This window comes from Cornus florida, unplaced genomic scaffold (genome assembly GCF_030987335.1).
Source record: "Cornus florida cultivar Cherokee Brave unplaced genomic scaffold, ASM3098733v1 CherokeeBrave_3.0.0_Hap2_Chr09, whole genome shotgun sequence".
Classification (NCBI taxonomy): Eukaryota; Viridiplantae; Streptophyta; class Magnoliopsida; order Cornales; family Cornaceae; genus Cornus; species Cornus florida.
In genome coordinates, this window is record NW_026775579.1 from 88896130 (window position 1) to 88923859 (window position 27730).

The 27730-nt window shown below is 35.7% G+C and overlaps 3 protein-coding genes and 1 pseudogene across 3 annotated transcripts; 2 read left to right on the forward strand and 2 right to left on the reverse strand.

Annotated features, from left to right (window-relative positions):
- The first annotated feature begins 7444 nt into the window (after positions 1–7444).
- On the forward strand, positions 7445–22603 carry LOC132273114 (13S globulin basic chain-like; annotated as a pseudogene).
- On the reverse strand, positions 14888–18306 carry LOC132274987 (glutathione transferase GST 23-like). Its single transcript, XM_059776368.1, has 2 exons — positions 17915–18306; positions 14888–15535 (listed from the first exon to the last, which is right to left on the reverse strand). The coding sequence occupies exons 1-2, from the start codon at positions 18227–18229 to the stop codon at positions 15140–15142; spliced, it is 711 nt and encodes a 236-aa protein (XP_059632351.1). The 5' UTR covers positions 18230–18306; the 3' UTR covers positions 14888–15139.
- A 173-nt stretch (positions 22604–22776) lies between the features above and the next one.
- LOC132273115 (glutathione transferase GST 23-like) lies at positions 22777–23978 on the reverse strand. The gene is made up of 3 exons (XM_059774143.1): positions 23947–23978; positions 23538–23862; positions 22777–23286 (listed from the first exon to the last, which is right to left on the reverse strand). Exons 1-3 carry the CDS (start codon positions 23976–23978, stop codon positions 22891–22893), a joined length of 753 nt encoding a protein of 250 aa, XP_059630126.1. The 3' UTR covers positions 22777–22890.
- Positions 23979–26001: 2023 nt separating this feature from the next.
- LOC132274990 (uncharacterized) lies at positions 26002–27080 on the forward strand. Its single transcript, XM_059776371.1, has one exon. It carries the CDS (start codon positions 26098–26100, stop codon positions 26788–26790), a length of 693 nt encoding a protein of 230 aa, XP_059632354.1. The 5' UTR covers positions 26002–26097; the 3' UTR covers positions 26791–27080.
- Positions 27081–27730: the final 650 nt, after the last annotated feature.

Genomic DNA, 27730 nt, shown 5'->3' on the forward strand with positions numbered 1-27730 from the left:
AACTTTGAAAAATATACAATGTAGGTATAGTGTCCCAAGTGGGAAACAACTTCCTAAAGTGTTGTTCATACATTTTTCATAGATCAGTGATTATCAAACTTGAACAACCTTACAATTCCGTAGCCGATCTCGATCTTGATACGATAACTTGAGAATTACAACTCGAACGGATTTGTTTTGACATAGAAATTTGCCAATTATAAAAATTATGTATCACAATCTCCCCCTTTGGCAATTTCGTGACAAAACCCTAAAAACAAATATAATCTATCCAAGCAGAAAAAAAAAAAAAAAAATAGATTACAAATTGTCAAGGATACATAATTTTTCTTCTCTATTTTCTTCTTCTCTTAGACAGAATTTTACCTCATTCCCTGCATATGGATCAAGCAAACTACCAGTGAAGGTTTAATAAAATAATTTCTAAAAAAACTCCCCTTGAATAAATTATCCATTTTTATTTTTTATTTTTCTCCCCCTTAATTAACCATTGTTCTCCTCCTTTTTGGAACAAATTGACAAAACAAATAATCATCAAAGCGAAGAATATATAAGAAAAACAACTAGTTTAGTTAAAACATGTCATTAATAAAAAATAATAACATCCAAAAATAATGACAAAGTTAACTTAACAAAATATGATGCATGAATGTATGAGTGAGATAACAAAAGATCAAGCATCAGCATTGCCCTCAAAAGGAACAGTAGTGGTCAGAATATCCTCAAAATCACCACTATCACTACCACTATCATCCTTATCATCATCATCTGTCTTGTTATCCTCATCTTCAGCAACTAATGATGGATCTGGAAGAGCAGGTCTATAGACATCCTCAGTAGAACCACTTTCCTACTGTCCTCTAAGGAATCTCACCTCAGCCTGGAGATCATAAATCGCATCAAGTATGGCCTTCTGATTCTGAAGAAGCAAAGAATACAACATATTTGCATCATCTCTCTTGAAATTCCCTTTAGAGGGAAATATCTGTGTAATCTCCGGAATCTGAGACGGAGATCTAACTCAGACATAATCTCCTGATCCAATTCAATCACATCCTTCTTCCAATAGCCAAGATTGGCTATAGAAAATAAATTTAGAAACGTTGCCTTATAAGTGAGATAGCGAGATGGGATGTGGTCAGCAAATCTCGGATAACCCTGAACGCATAAAATGTCATAAATCTTTTGCCATTTAGGCCCTGGAAGTAAGGGGTAGGATATGACCTTACCCTTTTTGGAACACCTAAGATGCCACGGATAACATCTTCATTCACGCGACAGTCAGTCCCAAGGATAGAAACCTCAAAATATCCATCATAATCAAACCGGCACCAGAAGGTCCGACGGTTCCATGAAGGTGACATCTTCGCTTTGCCGGCTAGAGTAGCCAATTGGGCTTATAACGATGAAGAGGCCCCGCTTGTTAATGTTGCAATCGCTGATGCCGACAATGATGCTAACCAACTTGACCAGAACGTCAGGGTAAGTAAGAGACATGGAATTGGTGTTTTGGAAATAGAATTGGGATAAAATTAGTTTAAGATTTGAACTATTTTTTCTTCAATTCTAACTCATCAGTTACATACAACCAAATATAACTCAATTGTAACTATTGTAACTATATATATATATTAAAATAGATAAGGAGGCGGTGTATAACCGACCAAGCATATATATATAAAACAGGATAAATTAATTAAGACGGTATATAACCGACCAAGATATATATATATATATATATATATATATATATATATATATATATATATATATATATATATATAAGAGTAAAATAATTGAAACTAAATTGTTATTACTAAAACAGAAAGTAATTACAAAAGATTATAAGGACTGAATAACTTACAAACTGATATGTTACTGATAGTAGTCTAATGTATACAACACACTGTTGGTGTATTACACTCAGAAAGGAAAGAACTGAACTAAATATTAAAGATTACAATAGATATGAAAGCTGAAGCCTGAATTCTCTCTGAAACGAAGCCTGAAATCCAATAGGACTGACCACTGCATTTATAGGCAAGGCTGGAGACATCTGAGGCGCAATTTCCGGTTTTCAAAAAGTAACTTTTGACTTTTCGGACTGCTTTTAACTGTTGGTGAATAGTGAGTTACTGTTCCTGTCATTTGTGCCGACGGTTACTGTAGATGAATAATTTCTTGTTGGGAGCACTGTAGGAATAGTGATTCTGCCGACAGTTACTGTAGAAATAGTGACTTTAACCTGTTACTGTAGAAATAGTGATTTCTTCCAATGGGAACTGTTGAAATAGTGACTGCGGGCCAAACCAAGTTTTTAACAAAATGGATCATCTTGGTATGGGTCTTGACTATCCTGAAATATAGGGTCATCATATAAATTAACTGGGTGACTAGATTCAGTTGCAGAAGATGCATCACCAGCTGCAGAAGATGCATCATCAACGTCTTCTTCTTCTTGTGATAACTCTTGGAGGCGATCAGTTAAGGAAGCAGCCATTTTCTTGAGCTCTTCAATCTCCGACTCGGGAGTTTTCTTGGGCTTGGAAGTGGTTGCAGAAGAGGGCTGTTTGGGCCGAGTTACTTGTTGTGCTTGTGGAACTGCTGTGAATGGGGTTGGTGACTGTTTTGGAAATTCTCCCTCAATGTAACCAATGATTCTGTCAATTTGAAAGGCGTCCCACCATTTAACATAATGACGACAGATAACCATGGTTCCTTGGACATTATATTGTCATTTGAATATCCATGGAACTTTGTATTTGCATGAGAACAGAAGGAGAATAGGGAACTGAGAGTTGTGTTTGTTAACTTTGTAAACTGTGTGGAAGTACTTGACTTGGTTTGCAAGATCTAGGGGCAAGATCTCTGGAATGGAGCCATACTGAGACCACCATTTAATAAACCAGGTAGGAATTTGGGTTTTGTAATTGAATTGGTTATCAAAATTGAGAAACCAGGAATGAGTGAATGACTCATTTTGGTGAAGCAGGATGAGAAACCAGGCATTCATGTAATCATGGTAATTAAACACATAATCATTATTAGGTAATGGTCTGCATAGAGCAGGGTGACTACCCCATTCTTTTAAGGACATGATTTTTTGTATATAGAGAGAATGGTAGAGTACATTTTTCTTATCAGTTTTATCAAAAATTTGGTTAATACGGATGGACTTTGTGGAATACAGAATATTTTTGTAAAATTGAAGTGACTTGAAGGATTGACTGGAACAATAATGAAGATTAGGAGGAAAATAGGACTGGGCCAATTCAATGGGGTCCTGTATGTGACTAAGAGAGGGTTTAATGTAGAATAAGGGAGAAACAGGTTTTTCAATGTAGTTACTGGGTGATTTGGTAGTGGTTCTTAGCGTATATGACTGGGGGGAGCTCCTAGTAGTAACTTGGAAAGGATCAGGTGCAGGATCAACTAAAGCAGACTTGAAGGATGGTAACTGAGAAGTAAGTGGTTGAAATCTGTTGGTGACAACCAAAGCATAGGACTGTTGTAACTGGTTTTGTGATCTGGTGACTGGGGCTTTGCTGGAGCAAATATCAAAAGGTTTAACTAATTGGGGCCTCTGGGGAGGCTGTCAGTCTGCCATCAGATTTCTGCAAGAATTCCCTTGTAAGAAAATCTGGAATATAATTGTTACTTCCTTTGATATATTCTATATCAAAATCAAATATACTTAATATAACTTGCCACCGGGCAAAAATCTGTTTAGAAGCAATATTTACAACATCTTTTTCTAAAACATATTTTGTACTTTGACAATCAACTCTGAATAAAAACTTTTGATTTAAAATATCATCTTGAAATTTACTAATACATAAAACAATAGATAAAATTTCTTTTTTAATAGTACTATAGTTACTTTGTGCTTTTGTCCAAACGCCAGAATGGAATCGAACTAATTGTTCAGGTGCATTTGGACTGACTTGTTGTTTGAGGATGCCACCATATCCAATGTCAGAGGCATCAGTTTCAATTATTTTGAAAGAATCAGTAGTTGGAATACCAAGACAGGGCAATGACTTGACATAACGTTTAATAGATTTGACTATATCAATATGGATAGAGGTCCATGGAGGAGGGTTACTTTGAAGGCGATCAAATAGGGGCTTGCATTGCTTGCGAAGATCTTTGTAAAAATCAGCAATGTAATTTAGAGACCTTAAGAATCGTTGTAATTGTGCCTTCTCTAAAATTTGATCTAGGAATTTATCAGCAAATTGTAGAGACCTATCAATAGGACGAATTTAGCCTTGATAGATATGGTAACCAAGAAACCTAATATTGGTTTGGAATAATTTGATTTTTGTAGCAGAAACAACTAGTCCATTCTTTTGAATTGTTGCTAGAAACGATTTCAAATATTTCCAGTGTTCATCAATTGACTTGGAATAGATAATAAGAACATCATCAATACAAACAATGGAAAAGTGACTATAAGGTTTGAAAATATCATTCATGATATTTTGGAATTCACCAGGAGCATTTTTTAATTCAAAGGGCATTACTTTCCATTCATAATGACCAAAGGGAGTAGTGAAGGCAGTTTTGTATCTATCTTTCTTTCGAAGGTGAATCTGCCAAGATCCTGACTTCATATCAAATTTGGAGAAAATTATTACTTAACTGAGGCGACTAATAAGATCTTTTTTATTGGGAATAGGATACCAAATCCATTCTAAGACCTTATTTAGAGATTTGTAATTGATAACTAGGCGAGGAACACCTCTTTCTATTTCAGAATTTTTCTGGACATAGAAAGCTGGACACGACCAGGGTGACTTACTCTTTTTAATAATCTTCTTATGTAAAAGGTCATTAATTTCTTTTTTACAGAATTACATGACTTCAGGACTCATTTGGATAGGTATGGCTTTAGTAGGAATATGTCTTCTCTTAAATCCTTTAATATAAGGTAACTTCACAGAATGTCTTTTCCTGTGCCAAAAAGCAGTTGGTAGATCAGAACAAACTGTATTTTTAATTTGTTACTCAAAATCTTGAATTTTTGTTTGGAGGACTGGTTCAGTTAACTGAATATCAATTCTTTTGTAATTGACTTCTTCTTTTAAAAAAACTTAACTGTTGAATTTTACTTTGAAACAGATTTATTGATTTGGACACAGAGGAATCAATTATTGATTTTAATTCGTTCCGAGAAGGAGGACTAAGGAACTCAAACTGAACTTTGTGTCCAAAAAGGCGAATAACTAATCCTTCATTATCAATGGTGAATGGGTAGAGGAGGTAGATGAATGGAACACCTAATATTAGCTTATCAGTCATATTTTTGACCAAGATAAAGGATGTTTTGAAACATACATCATTTTGGCAAATATGAGCTTTAGAGAGCTTGTATATTATGTCCATTTTACTACCATTAGCTGAGCTTAGCCTTTCAGAGGTTTTCTCATAGTATTTAGTTGGTATGAGACCTTCCTGAATGCAATTAAGATTAGCTCCTATATCAACCAAAGCAACGACTTCAAGTTTGAAATCTTTGTTGATGATAAGGGTAACTTTAGTATACCATTTCTGGAAGAAGATGTGATTTAAAGTCTGGAGTTTGTTAGAAGATTCAGGACCAAAGGGGTTTAAATGTTTTGATTCTGCTGAATGAGTAGAAGTTTCCTCACCAGAGGAGTCAGAAGATTCTTTTCCTATAAAAGAAAAAACAGGATTTTGTTTTAATTCCTGAATATCATTTTTGGTGACTTGGTGATCTGTCTTGAGATTTTTAATCTCAGTTTTTATTATGTTAATTTTTGTTTGCAGATCTTGGATAGTAACTTCTTTAGGTTTGTTATTAAACCTTTCTAAATTTTTATATAGACTAAAATTGGGCTTATTAATTGTTGGGGTTTCAGGTTCTGAGTTACCTAATAATACCTTAAGTTTTTTAGAATATAAGGTTTTTAACTCGGGGTCATCTACCATACTGATTAAATCAATAAGTAGATTTTCTTGTTCATCATTTTTCGTGAGAATATTAAGTGACTTATTAGGATTGCAGCAACTATCTTTACATCCTAGTGTGATATTGGGAGAACTAGGAGAAGCATCGGATGACTGGGAAGAGGAACCAACTTCTGGATCACTATTGCTATCATCAGTGTCTTTTAACTGTAGAATTTGGTAGATGGATTCTTTAATTTCACTAGGGATTTGTAACTGATAGATCTTTGTCTTTGCATAGCAATCTTTTACAAAGTGACCTAGACGACCACATTTGTGGCATTTAACCTTGCTAACATCAATGGTAGTAGGGTTATTCATTTTCTTAAAGCTCTTTTTCCCAAATTTCTTTGTAGGTTTAGGCTTTTGAGAATAATATTCATTTTTTGGAAAGACTGGTTTTCTATTTTTGTAATGCCTACGGTAACCTTTGTAACTCTTCTTTTGTGACTTGGGGTGTTGTCGAGAGGGAGTTATGGGTGGAAGACCATATTGTTCACAAAAGGTTCCCATTTCATATTTAGCTCTTTTCCTATCATCTTGTAGTTGGTTACTAATTTTCATGTCAATACACATTCTTAATCCTTCCTTTTGGATTAAGCTGATGACATTGCCATATGTAAGATTATCATAATCAATGTTACCTGTGGCTTTACTAAAGGTATCTCTGATCTTATGAGCAAAGAGGTTAGGTAATCCATTAATGAATTTTTCTTTCCAGAATGGTTTGTTACTATCATCTCTCATCATAACTCTAGACAAGAATACATCTTTATACCATCTGAAATCATTCATTGTTGGGCAAGAGAGATTTGTAAGTTGGTCATGTTTTCTGGAGGTGATGTTACTTGAAGTACCTATAAAATGGTCAACTATGGTATAAACAAGGGTATTGACTCCATCAGGAATAGCACGGCCTATAGCTTCATCAAAAATAGGAAGACCATCATTGTCTTTTTGAATAGCATTTTTGATTTGTGTTCGAGAATCTTCAGTTAGATGTTTCTCCCACCAAGATTTTAACATCCCTGAAAATCCTGAAGCCAGCAAATCAACTATTTTGGGTTGACTAAGATTCTGTGTGGTAACATAATTATTAGCCACCATGGAAATATGACTGAGTTTATTAAGAATTTCTTGTTTTGATAAACCATCAATATTCTATTCATAGAGTTTATCAGAGGAGACAGAAAATTGATTTTGAATATTTCTTTCTTCATATTGAAGATCAGGAGGTGTCGGTCTAGGGTACCAATTTTTGGTAAGACTAGTCGGATTCACACGTTTATTGACTAATCGATTTAATTCTAGATTAGAAAAAGCATGTTCGATTTGCTGGATATCAGAGGGGTAACTAGAGGTAGAAGAAAGACTATCAGAATCATCAGTATTATTGATAACAGTGAGTGTTTTATCTTTTTTAATGTCTTTGCCTTTTTCCATAGTTTTGAGAAGAATCTCAATCTGGAGAATGACAGAAGGATCAGGAAGGGCTTTGGGAAGGCCTTTTCACTGTGTAGGCATAGAAATAATTGGTGACTCAAGTGGGGTGGATATGACAGGAGGAATAGAAGATTGAGTGTGGGAAAACTCAATCTTATCAAGTTGAGTCCCGAGAGTATGCAAATATTGATTGGTAAAATTATTTTGTTCAATTATTTTTCATGTGTACTGGCCTTTAAAGGAAAAGCAGGGATTTCTGTTCCCATATGATCTAGAGTTATGGAGTCTAGTGGAGGATGGGAAGAGGAAACTATTGACTTATCTGGTTTTTTCCACTTGACTTTGGTTAATACATTGACTTGATTATGATAATTTTTGAGATAATCAAAAAATTTGATTTCTATTCGATGATCTATCATAAATCTGTGCCAATGTCGGAGAACTTTATTTTGTTATTTCTCAGAATGTGACTTTCTGAAGGTTTTCCTTTTAAGCTTATTTTCTGAGGAGGAATATTCGTCATGTAACTTGGAGAGATTATATTTAAAAGGTTTACTAATAGTATTTAGAGAAGGATCTATTGGGTTTATATTTCCCATGAAATCAGAAGGGGAAGGGGAATTAGGTGCAGAATGAGACTTGACAGTAACTGGAGGAGTTTGCTCATAGTAAGGATGACTAATTTGTTCTTCAATGTGAATGCCTTTTAACTTAGTGTCTTTAGACGGAGGATTGAGTTTTGAATTCTTTCTTGCTAGAGGAGGGACTGAGTCACTACCTTTGTCAATATCTAGTCTGGAGGAAGTAGAAGCACGAGAGCGAGTCAGAAGGCGTTGTTCATCAAAACTTATTCTAACTGTTCCGTCAATATATTCCTGGACTCTATTAAGACTACAGATATCATTTTGTATTTTTACTGGATGGTTTTCATTCTCAAGAAACCACTTATTTGGGAAAGAAATATATATATATATATATATATATATATATATATATATATATATATATATACCTTTGTTTGATTTTACTATTAATGGTTTAATTATATATGTTTTGCTGAAATTTTTGCTTACTGGAAATCTAAGACAAGGTATTCAACAAAAACAAAGCGCGTGTGGTGAGCACGAACATCGGGAGAGTTATGGCCAGATGGAAAGAGAACAACGACAATGAGAAGGGAGTCGTCCACAGTGGCAACGAGGCCAAGAAGGAGGTGGCAACATCTTCAATGGTTTCAATCAGCAGATCTTCGCCGATTGTCTAAATGTGGATGATGAGTTGGTGAGAAGGATCCAAGGCCGTAATGATCAGAGAGGTCGCATCGTTCGAGTCGAGAAAGACCTTCAACTGGTAAGACCTAGATTTGAAGAAGAAGAACGAGAAGGTGAGAGGGACAATGGCCTTGAGGAAACTCTCTGCATAATGAGACTCGGACAAAACATAGCCAACCTAAGACGTGCTGATGTGTACAACCCACATGGCGGACGCGTCACCAGCCTCTCAGAAGCTACCTATCCTCAACTACCTCCAACTCAGCGCTGAAAGAGGAGTGCTCTACAGTGTAAGAGAAATTAGTTGATTTTACCATCAATACATACAATATTTGTGTGATTTTCACACTATGTCATTTTCATCAGTCTCTATTGGTTATTTTTAATCAATAGGTTACATTTACCGTGACTCTTACAGTGATATTAATTATTTGATTCTATAAACTATAAAGGAAAGAAAAATAGAAAAACCTTTTTCTCTGTATTAGACTTAATTCACGAGTTTATACAGGTTTTCTTTATAGGAGAGAATACACGTACATACTTAACTGGCCTAATTAATAATTTCCTATTTTACAGCATTTGACCAATATTCTATTTACAGAAAATATTCTCCAAATATTATATTTATAGCTAATAATATTTGGTAGTATTACTACCAAATCTTTCCTTTTCAACACTCCCCCTCAAGCTGGTTTGAAGATATCCTCCATAGCCAGTTTGCCAATTAGTCGGTCGAACTGTCTTGTAGGAAGTCCCTTTGTAAGCACATCTGCAACTTGCTCGGTAGTAGGAATGTATGGCATATAGATTAATCCATTTTCGAGTTTTTCCTTGATGAAGTGTTTGTCTACCTCCACGTGCTTTGTTCTGTTATGAAGCACTGGATTGTGAGCGATCGAAATAGCAGCTTTATTGTCACAGTACAATTTCATAGGCAATGGATTAGAGACCTTTAATTCATCCAATAGTTTCTTAATCCATAACACCTCACAAATTCCATGAACAACTGATCTAAACTCGGCCTCTGCGCTGCTTCTCGCTACTACATTCTGTTTTTTTACTCCGCCAGATGACAAGGTTACCTCCAACAAAGGTGCAGTAGCCAGAAGTTGACCGTCTATCAATAGCACACCCAGCCTAATCTGTATCAGTATAGGCTTCAACTTGCAAATGCCCACGGTTTTTTAACAATAGACCTCTCCCAGGGGTCCCCTTTAGGTATCTAAGAATTATGTAGACTGCATCAAAGTGTTCTTGTCCAGGTGAATGTATGAACTGGCTAACCATGCTGACTGCAAAAGCTATATCTGGACGTGTATGTGACAAGTAGATCAGTCTTCCAATAAGTCTTTGATACTGCTCTTTATTCAAAACTTCTTCATCTTTAGAATACTGCAGCTTAAGGTTGGGCTCGATGGGTGTCTCGGCTGGTTTACATCCTAGCAGACCTGTCTCACTAAGTAAATCAAGAACATATTTACGTTGATTCACAAATATACCTTCTTTGGATCTAGCAAACTCCATTCCAAGAAAGTATTTTAATGCACCCAAATCCTTGATCTCAAAGTCAGCTGCAAGTCTCTTTTTCAGTCTCTCCAATTCTTCATTGTCATTACCTGTCAAGACTATATCATCCACATAGACAATTAACACTATAACCTTACCTTCTCTACTGTGTTTGTAGAACATGGTATGGTCAGTTTGGCTCTGACAGTAGCTACAATTCTTCACAGCTCTCCCAAATCTCTCAAACCAAGCTCTAGGGGACTGTTTGAGACCATATAAAGATTTCTTCAGTCTAAAAACTTTATTAGGTCCCAATTTTCCCTCAAACCAAGGTGGCAGATTCATAAAGACCTTATCCTCAAGATCTCCATTTAAAAAGGCATTTTTACATCTAACTGGTGTAATGGCCAGCTAAAATTCACAGCCAAAGATAACAAAATTCTGATTGAGTTTATCTTGGCTACAGGAGCAAAAGTTTCTTGATAATCAATTCCATAGGTCTGGGTGAACCCTTTTGCTACTAATCTTGCCTTGTACCTCTCTATGCTACCATCAGCTTTACATTTCACCGTAAAGACCCACTTGCAGCCTACTGTTCTTTTCTCCTTAGGTAAATCAACTATCTCCCAAGTACCACTTCTTCTAAGAGCATTCATCAGTTCCATCACTGCTAACTTCCAATTCGGATCATCAAGAGCTTCCTGAATATTTCTCGGGACAAACAAGTGTGAGATTTTTTAGGCAAAAGCCTTATGAGTATGAGAGAGTTTGTCATAAGAAAGGTATTTGGCAATGGGATATTTTGAATTTGGATATTTGATTCGAATGCCTTTCCTAACAGCTATAGGAATATCAAGGTCTGATGGTTCTTGAGTAGGAGAAGCAATAGGAACAGAAGATGAGTTAGGATCAGAATTACCTATGATATCTGGAAGTCCAGTTCCCGGAGATTGAGATTAATCAATTCCAAGAGGAATAGGCTGACTTTGACTCTTTTGATGAAGTATTCTCCGAGTATAAACCAGAGGCTCAGTATTAGGAACTTTTGTGCCTGGTTGTAGTGATTATTCCCCTGTTTCAGATATAATAATGTTTGGCACTATATGACTAGGATTCTCTTCATTGTTTTCATTGGTTTTATCACATTGTTCCTGACTTTGAATTTCGGGAAAAACAGTAGGATGAGGTGAAAGAGTCAAAATCACATTTGGTAAAGGAGTAGGAGATAAATCCCAAAAATTTTCTTCCATTACCTCATTCTCCCCCTGAAGAGAATTTTTGGAAAAGTATGATTTATTTTCAAAGAAAGAGACATCCATACTTACATAAAATTTTCTTGTTTGGAGATTATAGCACTTATATCCCTTTTGATTAGAAGCATACCCTATGAAAACACATTTTTCAGCTCGAGGATCAAGTTTGGACTGAGTATTATTGGGTATATGAACAAAAGCTATGCAGCCAAAAACCTTTAGAGGTAAATCCGAGTATATCCTTGATAATGGAAAAGTTCTTTTGAAACATTCTAATGGAATGCTATATTTTAAAACACGTGAAGGCATTATATTAATCAAATACGAAGCTGTTAAAATAGCTTCTCCCCAAAGATATTTTGGAACATTCATTGAAAACATTATAGCACGAGTCACTTCAAGTAAATATTTATTTTTTCTTTAAGCAATTCCATTTTGTTGAGGGGTATCCACACACGTAGACCGATGATGAATACCCTTTTCTTTCAAAAAAAACTCCCCAAAATTTCATTAAAATACTCGGTTCCATTATCGGTGTGAAAAATGCTAATTTTTGCTTGAAACTGAGTTTCAACCATTGTGTAAAAATCCTTAAAAAATTTTCCAACCTCAGACTTTTCATTCATCAAATAAACCCAACATAAACGGGTATGATCATCTATAAAAGTAATAAACCATTTTTTCCTAGAGATAGTAGTGACTCTTGAAGGTCCCCAAACATCACTATGTATTAAATAAAATGGTTTTGAAGAAGTATAAGGTTTTGGCAAATAAGTAGTACGATGACTCTTAGATAAGCAACAACTTTCACAATAGAATGATGAACAATCCAAACCTTTAAATAAAGTAGGAAACAAATGTTTAAGATATGAAAAGTTAGGATGTCTTAGTCTTAAATGCCAAAACATTATTTGTTCATAAACAAAGTTAGAACTAACACTACTAAGGCCCTGAGCCTTTTTATTACTAGAGAAGTCCCCATCAAAGTAGTAAAGTCCATCTATTATCTTAGCACTGCCAATCTTCTTCCCCGAGCTCCAGTCCTGAAATTCACAATAAGAATCACAGAAAATTACACGACAATTAGATTCTTTGGTTAGTTTACTCACAGACAAAAGATTACAGGCTAGTTTAGGGACATGGAGAACATTTTTAAGATTTATATTATCGGATAATTTTATCAAACCTTTTCCTACAATAGGTGAAAAACTATCATCTGCAATTCTAATTTTTTCAAGACCAGAACATGGTGAGTAAGTGCTAAAAAGATTGGAAAGGCTGGTCATATGATCAGAGGCTCCAGAATCGATGATCCATGGAGTATAATTTAAACAACAAGAAAGGGCATTAAGTGCACTACCTGTTTGTGCAAGAGAAACATTAGGAATACCAAATGAGTAATTAAATTTCAGCAGCTTCAGAAGGTGATCTATCTGCTCCTTGCTTAAGGGATTTGTCTCAGCTTCATTGGCAGTAGGAACCGCACGCCTATTTCTGTTACCAGGCTTGCTACTCTTCCAATTCGCTGGTTTTCCGTGGATTTTTCAGTAGTTCTCTCGAGTATGGTGTGGTTTGTTGCAGAAGTCGCACTAAACCCATGGCTTTTCTTCACGTTTTCGCTGAAAATTGACTGCTTTATTAGCAGCAGTCTCGGTAACAATAAAGGCAGAACTTTCAACAGGTTCGGTGGTAGTCTTCTTCCCCAACATTACATATCTGCGGCTCTCTTCTCTTCGAACCTCAGCAAACACTTCACCAATTGGAGGAAGTGGAGTCCTGCCAATGATCCGTCCTTGTACTTCATCAAATTCCACGTTGAGCCCAGCAAGAAATTTGTAAATACGATGCGCCTCCACGGTCCGTTTGTAGTGATTGGCATCTTCAGTGGATTTCCATTCATAATCATTGAATAGATCCATGTCCTACCAAATGCACTTTAATAAATTGAAATACTTGGTGATCGAGTCTTCTCCTTGCCGAATCTCACCAAGTTTTAGAGTCAATTCGTAGATCTGAGACTGATTTCCCAAATTAGAGTACATCTGATTCACGTTGTCCCAGAGCTCCTTAGCCGCGGAGTAGCACATATTGTTGGAGCTAATATCCTCGTCCATGGAGTTCACAAGCCAAGTTATCACCATTGAATTTTCTGCATCCCAGGTCACGTACGTTGGGTCCTTCGATGCTGGTGCCTTCTTGTCTCCCGTCAGGTACCCGATCTTTCCCCGCCCTCTGATGTACATCCGAACGGACTGGGACCACCGGTAAATAATTGTCACCATTAAGGCGAATATTGGTGATCTGAACCAAGTGAGAATCGGTATTGGGGGCTTGGGTTGTCGGATTTGTTGACTAGGTTGTGATAGGCAAGGATGACATGAAGGAACCGTCAGACATGGCTGATCAGTGAAGAAATTGTGCAGAAAAGAAAATTAAGGGTTTTTTTTTTTTTTTTTTCCTAAGGGTGACTCTGATACCATATAAACTAAACTATAAAGGAAATAAAAATAGAAAAACCTTTTTCTCTATATTAGCACTCAATTCACGAGTTTACACAGGTTCTCTTTATAAGAGAGAATGTACGTACATACCTAGCTGACCTAATTAATAATTTCTTATTTTACAGCATTTGACTAATATTCTATTTATAGAAAATATTCTCCAAATATTATATTTACAGCTAATAATATTTGGTAGTATTTGGTAGTATTATTACCAAATCTTTCCTTTTCAATAGATCCCATTCTAATAGTGATAATTTCATGTGATGTGCAGAATGCTAGAACATGAATGCCCACAGTGTCATCTATATCATTCGAGAGAGTGGCCGGTTTCAGATTGTCATCCAAGTTGGAAGATCAGCATTCAATGATCGAGTCCGGGAGGTCAGCTCATCATCGTTCCTCAAAATTTTGCAGTTCTAAAGAAAGTAAGTAATCAAGGTTTGGAGTGGGTGTCCTTTAAGACCAACAATAACGCCAAGACTAGCCCGATGGCTGGAAGGCTCTCCGCACTGCGCGGCATGCCAAAAGAAGTGCTGATGAACTCATATGATATATCTAGGGAAGATGCTTGGAGCTTGAAGTACAACAGGCAGGAGCTCACAGTGTTTGGCCCTGGATCTAGGTCACAGCAGGGGGAATATGCTTAAATGTAGTATAATTTAGTAACATATGTAAGTGGTACATTAGGGATTAGATTAAATATATAATAAAGCCCCTAATGCTAGTGGAGACTTATCATGCGTGTCTCCTAGTTCTTGTACCTGTATGCGGGAATGTTGTGTTTAATTAAAATGTACGAGATAATAAAATGCGGAAATCTTCCAATTTAAGTGCATTAATTGAGCTCTCTTAGTGTGTTTTGGTTTAATCTGCAACCAATCAATTTGAGAGTATCAGTATTCTTCTCGAATTAAAATGTATGTGAGCCATCTGGTAATTATAGATCATATGCTTATCATTGATATACATAAATACATCATTGGGAAAATTACACATTTTAGTACATATCAATGCCACATAAGGTTGATTTATTTAATATATCAGTAGGGAAAAACATACAGGCAACCGGTCATGATGGGAGTTTCATGCACGGACTTGCTAAGGTTCTCTGAATCAACATTTCTTAGAAGCGACGCAACCAGTCGTGACGGAAGTTTCGTACAAGGACTTGCTAAGTCCCCGAGAATCAACCTTTTCTAGAAGCGGCGATATGAGCGACGACGCGGGCGACAATTTCACTTTCCTTGCTACGCCTTTGAAAATAAACAATCATTTTATCTCTAGGTGGTAAGCTGTCTTTGATTACTGGGTGATTGAGAAAATTGTTCATCCATGAAATGGTGGCTGGGAATTTGAGTGGGTCCACAATCTTCATGGCCCCAACTTCCTCCCAGACAGGCAACCAGTGAGGGATCCATCCCATTGCAAGGTCCAAATACCCAATGTTTTCTCCTCCAAAGAACTTGTTCTCTTTAAGTTTTAGCTCACCTTCTATCTTTTCTAAGGCCTCTATGGATAATTTCACAGCCTTTTCTTTCTCCTCTCCATCGGAGCACAGAGCAATCCATCCAGCTGTAAGAAGCTGTTACAAAAATCTTGAATTAGTATTCATTGTCTTGATACACAAGAAATGAACAGCTTTCAAAACAAAAAACCATGATAGTGTATTAGACTGAGTTACCACGTGTAATTGATGTTTGCAATATATAGTTATTAATTGGGCTAAGTGCAAAAACAAACGAGGGTTTGTGCATAAATAATTCTTATTTTTTGAAAATGTGTATTTCAGTCCATAAAATTCAAAAAATGTGCAAATAAGCCCCTCTGACCATTTTTTGGTCAAAATTGACATAAAATAAATTCAAAAATCCTATTTTACCCTTCTTCTTTTTTCTTCCTATTCTACCCTTCTCTCATATACTCCACCACCGCCATCCCCAAAGCCACATCAGATTCTTAAAACAATACACAAATTATTGTCACATAAATGAGTAAATTTATGTGGTTCATGTGTTCCAAAGTCCACTTTGGATCTGGTATCCCATGTATTTGTTGGGCAGTAAATTTTTTACCCAATTCAAAACACATACTACAAGAATTGATATGCAGTACCAATCACTATAAGTACTGAGATGCTCAACAAGTTCTTGTTTATTGAGTTATTACTTCTATATAACTTTAACTTTTTATTTTTTCCTTCTGTGTTTTGGTAAATAACTATGTATATGTATAGTAGCAACGAAATGGATCCAAACTTGACTGTTAGAATCTAAACAGACAAAACTGAATTTACCCCTCCATTAAGGATTTTGAGTTGATGGACGAGGTCTTATGAACCATGCTATGAGATAGCAGTTGGAAATTTTTTATCTTGGAAGAGAGGAGCTCGGATGTAACATAAAACAATATTGTTTGAAAAGTATGTTGTTCGTTCCACTCAATACATCAGTCAAAACATAAAGGTAGACAGACAGTGGCTCGACGGGCAAGTTTAGAGATGTAAATTATCTACGATGCTAATTTTACATTGCCTAATTTTTTAAATATTGACAAATTGCAAAATATCCCTGGACTTTCAGTAAATAAGCAATAAGCAAAATACTTTTCTGAACTAAAAAATTAAGCAACTCACTCGTAGTAGTTCCAAAAGTGAACACTTTGCCCCCCTCCAATCCTCGGAATCCTCTTTTCTGTTATATACTTTTGCACGTGATTTAATGTTGACTATTAATTCAAAAAATGCCCTCCATGATGATCATTATACCCTGTGACATTATATACAAACTTTGGCCTCTCTTTATCACAATGACACGCATGCCCCACTCTCCCAAACACGCCCTTATTTCAATACACACACACCTATATATATATATATATATACTGTTCATTTTCTTCATCCGCTTTTTGAAATAAAATTAAAATAATAATAATAATAGTTGACACACAAAGAGAGTACACAGAGGGGATTTATACACACACACACACACACACACCCCCAGATAATGCAGCCATTTGGCCCTTTAATTGGCATAACTTACCCAAAATAACACATCCTAATTACAGCCATTTAAGGAATCTAAGACCTTTGATTTTAGAGTAAATCCAAACTTCTCTTCAAAAACCTTGCTAATTCTGGGATTAATTTTTACTGCAAGAAAATATGATAATGCAGATCTTATGAATACTAATAGAGTTCTTGGTAAAAGGATTATGCGAACCATGATTCAGAAAATTCAATCTCAATTTTATATATACCAAGAAATGATAGAATTGATTCATTCAACTTAAGATCAACAAAAAAATCAAAATTAAATAGCGAAAATCCCATCGGGACCCAAAATATTTAATCCATCGATCACAAATATAACTAAGAGAGAGAGTACCCAAACCCTCATCGATCATAAGTATAAAAGTGTTGATGTAATTGTGTGGGTTGTTGGTAGAAGAGAGGAGAGAGAAGGAAGACACAGAAGAAGATAAAAATATATATTTATAACTTTGACCAAAATTGTAAATAAAATAGTCAGGTATATAGGACATTCTACAATTATTATTTTTTTGATTTTTTTAAAAAATGTTAATTATATGGCGTATTTATGTAATTGCACATTCAAATAAGATTTGAAAGAGGATTCCCAAAGTGTTCACTTTTGAAAAAATTATGAGTGAGTTACTGCAGTATTTTGCACTTTTGCCTAAATATTATTTCATTTATATTAGAAAAAATATTAATGTCTTTTTATACAAATAGGAGGTAATTACACCAAAATTAATAGTATATAGACCACACAAAAATTGTTTTGTACTATATTAATAGGAGAGTGATTTTTTTGCACTTAACCATTATTAATTGGTTCAATAATAAAAATTGGAATGACATAGAAAGATTACTGAATAAAGGGAAAAATAATAATAATAACAATCTTATTCGAAAAATCTGAAAAGTGTAGGTGATGGTTACCTTTTCTTCAGCAAACTTGGCCCAAAAACGTGCCGTGGCTTTTTCATATGGATCTTGAGGCAGCAACGGATAGTCTTTCCATGTCTCGTCGATGTACTCGAGAATTACAAAGGATTCGAGGATCACCTTTCCGTCATGAACGAGCACAGGCACTTTGTTGTGGACTGGGTTCAATTCAAGAAGTAGAAGACTCTTGTTGTGCATATCTTCTTCTATGTATTCATACTCGACGCCCTTCAGTTTCAGAGCCCACTCAACCCTCCGGACAAATGGGCTAACCCATAGTCCCAAAAGCTTCGCTTCTTTGCTTCCCATCAGATGGTATAGTTAATCTTGTATAATTAGCTGCTAGTTTTTAACTTTTTATACACCTGCATATATGTGTGTGTGTGTGTGTGAATATGCTAACACCTTTCAAGATTTTTTAGATGGCAAGTTGCCATTTTTGAAAATTTGTGTGTTGGACCGGACCGGTACGTAGACGTGACACGTTTGTGATTCTCAATTGATTAATGGAGTACGTCCTTGATGACGCATGCAAAGTGTTGCTGAAGCAGCCTACAAGAGAGGAAGCGACACATGACGTTTTCATATAAAGCCCCCTAAGAGCATCTCCAACGACGTTGTTATATAGACTGACAATTCAAAATATAACAGATAAATTTAAAAATAGTTCTCTAATGCAATGTTATATTACCTGTTACTTTTTTACTTTGCTATTTCTTATGCCAATTGTAATACAAGAAATAACAGATAGATTTAAAAATAGTTCTCTAATGCAATGTTATATTACCTGTTACTTTTTTACTTTGCTATTTCTTATGCCAATTGTAAGAGTAGCTATTTCAGAGAGAGAGAAGCTATTCAGAGATATATATATAAATTAAAAAAAAAAAAAAAAATTACACCAAATAGGATTTAGTTTAAAAAACAAGAATTATAGCCCTTGATTACAAACCTTCATCATAAAATTGAATTACAGGAAAAAAAATTAAAACAAAACCCATAAAATAGAATTACAGACCTTCGTAAAAATTAAATTACAGAAAAAAAAAAACAATTAAAACAAAACCCATACATACATGAGGAGATATGGTGCCATGGAGTTCAAAAATCAAATAATAAAGTAAAGAAAAAATTTGAGATACGGATGTAATATATATTATATACACACAGACACATGCATATAGAGAGATAGAATACCTAGATGGTATTGTTGGAACCAACATAGTACTGATTAACAGTCTTCAACCATCTAACATCATCGTGCGTGTGAGGAACCAAATGAACATTGAGTTTCTCGGGAATAATGCCTGGTTTTGATCTAGTGTCTGGCTTGCGAACGGCGAACCCGAACTGGAACAGCGGGCGATGGAAACTAAAAGATATGGGTTTTGAACTTCTAATTCTTGTTGATTTTGTAATTTGCAGTTGGAGAGAGAGAGAGGGGGCAATTTCAGTGTTGAGAACGAGAATAGAGATGGAGGCGATTGGGGAGGCTGAAATGATTTGCCCTAAAACTATATTTGGCTATTTGGGAGGCTGAAATGATTTGCCCTAAATATATATATATTTTTAATAATAATATAATTAAATATATATAATATACATATATATATATATATAATATAAAAATTTTCGAAAAAGAAAAAAAATTATATAATAATATAATCAAATATATAAATTTATACATATATATATATATATATATATATATATATATATATATATATTGATCTTTGACTAGATATTTTAGATATTTGATTTTTTTTAATTAAGTTTAATTTTAGTTTCCTTCTAATGTTTACAATTTGACTTGAAATGTGCCTAATATTAACATTACTGATGCAAATATGTATGGTAAGAATAGTATTTGAAAAATAATATAATAATGGTTGTGTCAAAAAATAGCATTTTGCATAAAATGCATCATTGGAGCAAAATTGCTAAAATGTAACATTTTGATACTATAGCACTGTCAAAATATAGATTTGACATCCAAATTTAATATTTTACCATTGGAGATGCTTTAACAGAAATAAATTATGGGTTAATTATAGTTACACTTTTGAGATTTGTCATATTGACAGTCAGACGATAGTTAGCTTATTATCACTTAGTAGGTTTCCATACCAGGCTCAATGACTTGCCTAGGACTCGATCTTGCAGTCCGATCAAAGTCGAATCACGAGCTATATAATGTAATGAAGCAAATTCACTGAAGTCACAACTGTGTCATATTGACGGCTAGATGATAGTTAGCTTATTTTCGAATAATGACACCCTGTTAGATTTTGAAGCCAAACAGATCCTTAAAAGGGATGAAATGTCTACTTTACCCTTTAATATTTTATTTATATTTTAATCTAAAATATCAGAACCATTAGGTGACCAAAATACCCTTCTTGGAAAAAGAAAAAAAAAACAAAATTAACCCATTATCCTTCTCTCTCTCTCTCTCTAGCCTCTCAATTTCCTCAATCGCCACCACCATCTACCTCCTCGCCACCACCATCTCCTCCACTACCGTCCACCCATTCTTTCTCTCTCCACTCATCTCCACCACCATTCACCCTATATATGACTCACCCTTGCTCCTGCAAATAAAGTGAAAACGACTTCTATTACATGTATGCATATATATATACACACACACACATACATATACACAGTGCCGCCATCACCATGGCCACTGCCCTCCTCCCACTGTGCCCACCTCCTGTCCACACTTACACTACCCATCATCGCCACAACCACCCCTTCTCTCTCTCCTCTCTCCACTGTAATCCAACCTAAATCGTTGTCATTGGCTTCGCGCATCACCACTGCCTCCGTCCTCCTCCTCCTCAGTGTTACCGGTCGATTGTGGATTTTGTCGTCAATTCTGACTGATCTTATTATTTTCTTACTTGGGTCGATTTCGTGTTTTCTTCTAGATCGCTACTATTTTGGGAATCGCAGAGAAATATCGCTAAAGGATGTTTTATTGGGGCTCTCAACGATCGAAAATTTTGGGTAGGTATTGGTGGCCCAAGTTGTGGCGGTGGTGGAGTAATCAAGCGTATCCTATGGAATTGAAGATCACGGATGAGCGTCTGTCTCCAACTTTCAGCCACTATTATTGGATTGAATTTTGCAATTGGGTGCCAAGATTATTGGAATTCGCCGGCGACTCCGCTGCTGCCGTTTTCGGCGTTCAAATGCTTTTTTTTGGATCTTCTTTATGTATCCTTTTTTTTCGTGTATATATATATTCAATTGTATGTATTGTATGTGTATATATATAGGAGTTTATCTGCACGCCCCAAACGCCACTCAGCATCGCCTCCTTCAGCGCCTTGCATTTTTTTATTAATTTTTTTGAATCAATGGGCTATGGAATTTGTTGGTGAGAGCAGTCTATTTCTGTGGCTAAAAGAAGCAGGGATGTATTAGGTTTGGTCTTGAGCTTTAAATTTCAGGCAATGGTTGGGAAGATCACTTCTTGGAGTTAGAACTAGATATGTTTTATTATATATATATATTGCTTTTGGTTTTTTTATTTTGTGGATTCATTGAACCGAAATAAAGCTGATTTTGGGCACATTGTATGTGTGTGTTTGCAAGTATATTAGTAATAGAGAGAGAATATAGAGGGTTAGTTTTGTCTATTAAAATAATTAGGTAGGTTATAATGGTAATTTTATTATACAAATTGGTCAATTCACAGGTCAAAAGATAATAGGGTCAATTTTCCTTGTGTAAGAAGTAACAGGGTGTTATTGTTATTTTTTTCGAACTTGAAAGGGTGTTATTGATAAAAAATGAGTCAATTTTCATTTGACTGTCAATAAGACAAATCTTAATCTCAAGCAATGTGAGTGTAATTAACCATGGAGTGCTGTTAGCGTGTACAAGGACATTTTCGTAAATAAGTTAAAAGATAAAGTTTGGAATTTGGTTATCGAAAAATTATGAAAGCTTCCTTGAAGACGGATTTTAATTTGGAGGTTCAGAGAAATTAATTTGCCCATTATACTTCCTCGGATATAAGGCATGTCTACTACTGTCAGTTCTGATTCCTTCAACATTATATTAATTATTTGATTTCATTCTAATAGTGACAATTTCATGTGATGTGCATAATGCTATTATGGCACCACATTGGAACATGAATGCCCACAGTGTCATGTATATCATTCGAGGGAGTGGCCGGCTTCAGATTGTCAACCAAGCCGGAAGATCAGCATTCAATGATCGAGTCTAGGAGGGTCAGCTCATCATCGTTCCTCAAAATTTCGCAGTTCTGAAGAAGGCAAGTAATCAAGGTTTGGAGTGGGTATCCTTCAAAACCAACGATAACGCCAAGACTAGTCTGATGGCCGGAAGGCTCTCGGCCCTGCGCGGTATGCCGGAAGAAGTGCTAATGACCTCATATGATATATCTAGGGAAGAAGCTAGGAGCTTGAAGTACAACAGGGAGGAGCTCACAGTATTTGCCCCTGGATCTAGGTCACAGCAGGGGGAATATGCTTAAATGTAATATAAATTAGTAACATATGTAAGTGGTACATTAGGGATTAGATTAAATATATAATAAAGCCCCTAATGCTAATGGAGACGATCATGTCTCCTAGTTTCTTGTACCTGTATGCGGGAATGTTGTGCTTAATTAGAATGTACGAGATAATAAAATGCAAAAATCTTCCAATTTTAGTGCATTAATTGAGCTCTCTTTGTGTTTTGATTTAATCTGCAACCAATGAATTTGAGAGACTATCAGTATGCTTCTTGAATTAAAATGTATGTGAGCCATCGGGTAATTATAGATCATATGCTTATCATTGATATACATATATACATCATAGGGAAAATTACACAAATTTTAGTACATATCTACGCCACATAAGGTTGATTTATTTAATCATTAGAAAAAAACATAAACACAACCGGTCATGATGGGAGTTTCGTGCACGGACTTGCGAAGTCCTTGAAAATCAACCTTTTCTAGAAGCGGCGATAAGAGCGGCGACAATAGCCACAATTTCACTTTCCTTGTTACGCTTTTGAAAATAAACAAGCATTTTATCTCTAGGTGGTAAGTTGTCTTTGATTACCGGGTGATTGAGAAAATTGTTCATCCATAAAATGGTGGCTGGGAATTTGAGTGGGTCCACAATCTTCATGGCCCCAACTTCCTCCCAGACAGGCAACCAGTGAGGGATCCATCCAATTGCAAGGTCCAAATACCCAATGGTTTCTCCTCCAAAGAACTTGTTCCCTTTGAGTTTGAGCTCACCTTCTATCTTTTCTAAGGCCTCCATGGATAATTTCACAAACTTTTCTTTATCCTCTCCATCGGAGCACATAGCAATACATGCAGCTACAAGAAACTGTTACAAAAATCCTGAATTAGCATGCATTGCCTTGATACACGAAAAATGAACAGTTTTGAAAGAAGAAAAAAAAAACAAAAAAACCATCGAAGTGTATTAGACTGAGATACCACGTGTAATTGGTGTTTGCAATAGTTATTAATTGGTTCAATAATAAAAATTGGAATAACATAGAAAGATTCCTGAATAAAAAAAAAAAAAAATAACAATCTTATTCGAAAATTCTGAAAAGTGTAGGGGATGGTTACCTTTTCTTCAGCAAACTTGGCCCAAAAATGTGCCATGGCTTTTTCATATGGATCTTGAGGCAGTAATGGATAGTCTTTCCATGTCTCATCGATGTACTCGAGAATTACAAAGGATTCGAGGATCACCTTTCCGTCATGAACGAGCACGGGAACTTTTTTGTGGACTGGGTTCAATTCAAGAAGTAGAGGACTCTTGTTGTAGATATCTTCTTCTATGTATTCATAGTCAACACCCTTCAGTTTCAGAGCCCACTCAACCCTCCAGACAAATGAGCTAACCCATAGTCCCAAAAGCTTCACTTCTTTGCTTGGTGGTATAGTTAATCTTGTATAATTTAGCTGCTAGTTCTTATACATCTACATATATATGTGTGTGTTTGTGTGGTGTGTGAAAATTATATGCCAACACCTTTCAAGATTTTTAAGATAGCAAGCTGCCATTTTTGAAAATTTGTGTTGGACAGGGACTGGTAGGTGGACGTGACATGTTTGTCCTTCTTAATTGGAGGATGGACTAATGGAGTATTATTTTATTTTTATTTTTATTCTTACTTATCTTGAAAAAGTGGGTCAAAAAATTGAAATTTTGGGTTCTCGCTTACGTCCTTGATGACGCATGCAAAGTGTTGCTGAACTTGAAGAGAGGAAGCTACCCATGACGTTTTCATTTAAAGCCCACTAACACAAATACTTTTAAGTACGTGGCCCAGTAAAGTAGCAAACTTGTATTTGAGTAAGGCTCCCCCACTTTGGACAAGCGATTTGTGTATTAAATTAGCCCTTCTATGAGTCTTGGGCCGGCAAGAGCAAGAGTCGTCGTAAGACGATATGACTTTTTGTTCAATTTTTATTTTTTTATTGTTATTTAAAAAGAAATATTTTCTTTGGAAGACCCTAACCCCATGACACCACACTAGTCACACGAGTAAGATTTAAGTTGTGGACTTGTCAGGTAATTCTATCATTTTTTACTTTAAATCATTAAAATGCTAAATTTCTGATGAATTAAGGACGGGTTCCATTCTAACAAATAGGGTCTAAACCTATAACAAAAATGAAGGAATAGGTTTCCAGTACAAGACCACACCAATGTTGAAAAATATAAAAACATAATATATTTTTTAAAAGTATTTATTTATTTATTATTATTATTATTATGATTATGATTATATATATCACTTTAAAAGGAGCCTATTTCAATTGTAAAGGTCCTGTAAGGAACTGTAATGAGCTGTAAAGCAAACTAGACAGAGAATGGCCATTGCTTTTTCTTGGGAAATATATAGCAGGTAGGCCTACATTTTCTACAAGTTGGAAAACCAGGCAGCTTGCCATCCACACACATTTGAAATAGTGTGCAACTTGTGAATTTTTAAAAGAAGCAAAGGGAACTAAAAAAATAGGAAGCAATACCTTCACAGGATATGAAGGTGACTTGTAAATTAGGGTAAACATAGGCTCTTTTTTGGTTTTGATCAGATTGACGATGCTCATAGATGATGAGAGAACGTGCTTAGCCCTTTCTTGAAGGTAATTGTTGTCAACAAACGGCTTCTTCAAATTTTCTTTAGATCAAAGAAAAATTATTCAATGATCGTGGACCATGCTTTTTTTAATCGGAGAGTCTAGATCTAAGTCACATAAAGTGGGAGCGGGAGCGTAAGAGCCACATAATTAAGTCATAAATAGTGAAAATTTGAGTCAAAATGAAAGCGGAGCGGGAGCGTGTTCGAAGCGTAAGAGCGACACTTGTTAAGAAGGATTGTGTGACTTAGGTCTGAATTGTACTAACCAGTGAATGTCTTCTCAATTAAGCCATGACAGATTTGACAATAACCTTATCCAATCTGCAATCTCACACCTATCTAAACTTGGAATGGTGGTGGTAATTAGTTGTAACATGGAAGAGAGAAACCTGTTAAGACTCTCATGCCATGCTGGCCCAACTCATAGTGGAACGCCTTTCCAACGAAGAAATCCAATTATCTTTTTAGTATTTCTTAATATATGAAGAGCACTTTACAGAATCTCTCTTTCACAAACTAAACTTAGGTTCCAAGAATGCACCAGTTCAGGACTCCAACATCATTTCTTGTAATATTTACTGGCATGCCACTTGATGACAGAAATAACACTTCATCTGTTGTAATGAAAATGATTTACAAGAATGAATTTCAGAACTCATTCTCTATGGCTTAACACAAAGATCAGACATATTGAAATATTATTTTTACATTCTGACCAAGGGAGAAAGTACATGGAAAAATATAGGAAATATGTTCTTTCATGGGGTTAAAGCAGAACAACCCAAAGAGTGAGAACAGTAGAGTGGCATAGGAGTAATTTGTTGAAAAAATTGTGGACATTTTGCACCACCCCATGGGCAAGAAAGTAGCACAAGAAAAGAAAAGCAATAGGTAGCTTTTCCCATAAAGAACCATACTTTCCAACACGAGTAAAGTTCTTGTGTGTTGCAAAAACTGCAAATAAAAACCACATTTCCTCTTACTCTGGTTCAGCCTATATGCTCTTCAAAAAAAATACCTCTTCTTAAAAGTTGATGTCAAGCTTAAACTTGGCAAAGAAGCTTCAACCCGCTAAGAAGGCGTGGAGGAGTTTCACCAACACACTCCAATCAAGACTAAGCAAGCTTAGAATCTCCAAAGCCATCAGAAAAATAAGTTGCATTGCAGCCTCTTGTTCCATCCGTCCCCTTATTCCCCGTAAACTAGGCAATCTTCCTCGCAACCAGCGCCACTACCGTGGCAGCCACCTCCACCACTACCACAACCACCACCGTCACCAATTTCAAAGTAACTTTGCAGCCATATACGTGGGCCAGCTCTTTCTGGAGCCGGCTTTAATGAATACCAAGCATATGGATCCACTGGGGGAGGCAAGCAAGGCCAAGGGAACAGCTGCATCAAGTAGTGCCACCAATAAGGCCAAAGCTGAAGCTACTACAATGAATATCCAAGATCACAAACAGAAGCAGAAACAAGTACATTTCCCAACTCCGGCTGTCGAGATCATTGATGAGAAAGGCTTGCCAAGAAAGAGCAAGCCTAAGGCAGGTGAGACGAGCACACGTACTGTTGAAGATGCATGGAAGGCTGCGGTTTCTTCGCTGCCACATCTTCAGTGTGTGGATGAGAGAGCAGAGGAATTCATTTCGAAGTTTCGCCAAGACATGAAGCTTGAGAGGGAGCAATCCATCGTTGAGTTCCAGGAAATGTTGGCTCGCGGTGCTTAAAAGTAAATATTCACTTATTATCTTATTCTATTTTAATTTCCAATACAAAAAGATGCAAGAAGGGGTTAGAAGATCAAAGATCCAGAATGATTGTTATGTATATGCGTGTATAGATTGATTTCTATTATAAATGGGTGTGGTATTGTATAGAAACTCAAGGTTGTCTGGGAAATTTTATGGCTTTTATGTTGGATTCTTTATAGACATTATTCTATTTGTAAGTGGCTATTCACATGGAATGTTTTGAATTTGTGTTGATCTTTTATAAATAATTTTAAGATGTTGAATTATATTAATAGCAATATAATGCTTGTAAAGATGTACAATTGTACATGCACATTTATGAATTTATAAGGAGTACAAATCAATTAAATGTAGTTGATTTCTAAGGGTTTATTTGGCAATTATTTTTACTTAGTGTTTTTTATTTTTGCTAATGTGTTGTAGCAAAGCAAAAGCAAAAAGCATATTTGGCAACGTTTGTTATCATTTAAATAGTATTGAAGCGCTTTCGAAGAAAAGGCCAAAATTGGAAGCATAAAAATGATACTTTTGGTTACTTCCGCACTATAACAAAAACACTGTTTAAAAAAAATTTAAAATTTGAGGGCACCTCTCTCTTGCTCTCTTCAAAACTAATGTGAGGGCTAATATTAATGCACATCATTCATTAAGAACCTCATTAATTAATTTGCCACATCTCCCTCTCCCTATTGTGGGGGTTCTTTCAAGTAAATCAATATACGTTCAATAACAGGGGTGATATCAGAGTACAAAATACAATAGAGTGATTATCAAAGGAAACTTGGATCCTTGGGCTTGGACACCTCGGCCCTTATTTATAGGCTCAAATCCTTACACGAGTGAAATAGTCCCTTGAGACTTCTCTTAGAGTAGCCATAATGGCTTTATTGAATACAATAGGGCTATTTCAGTCTTT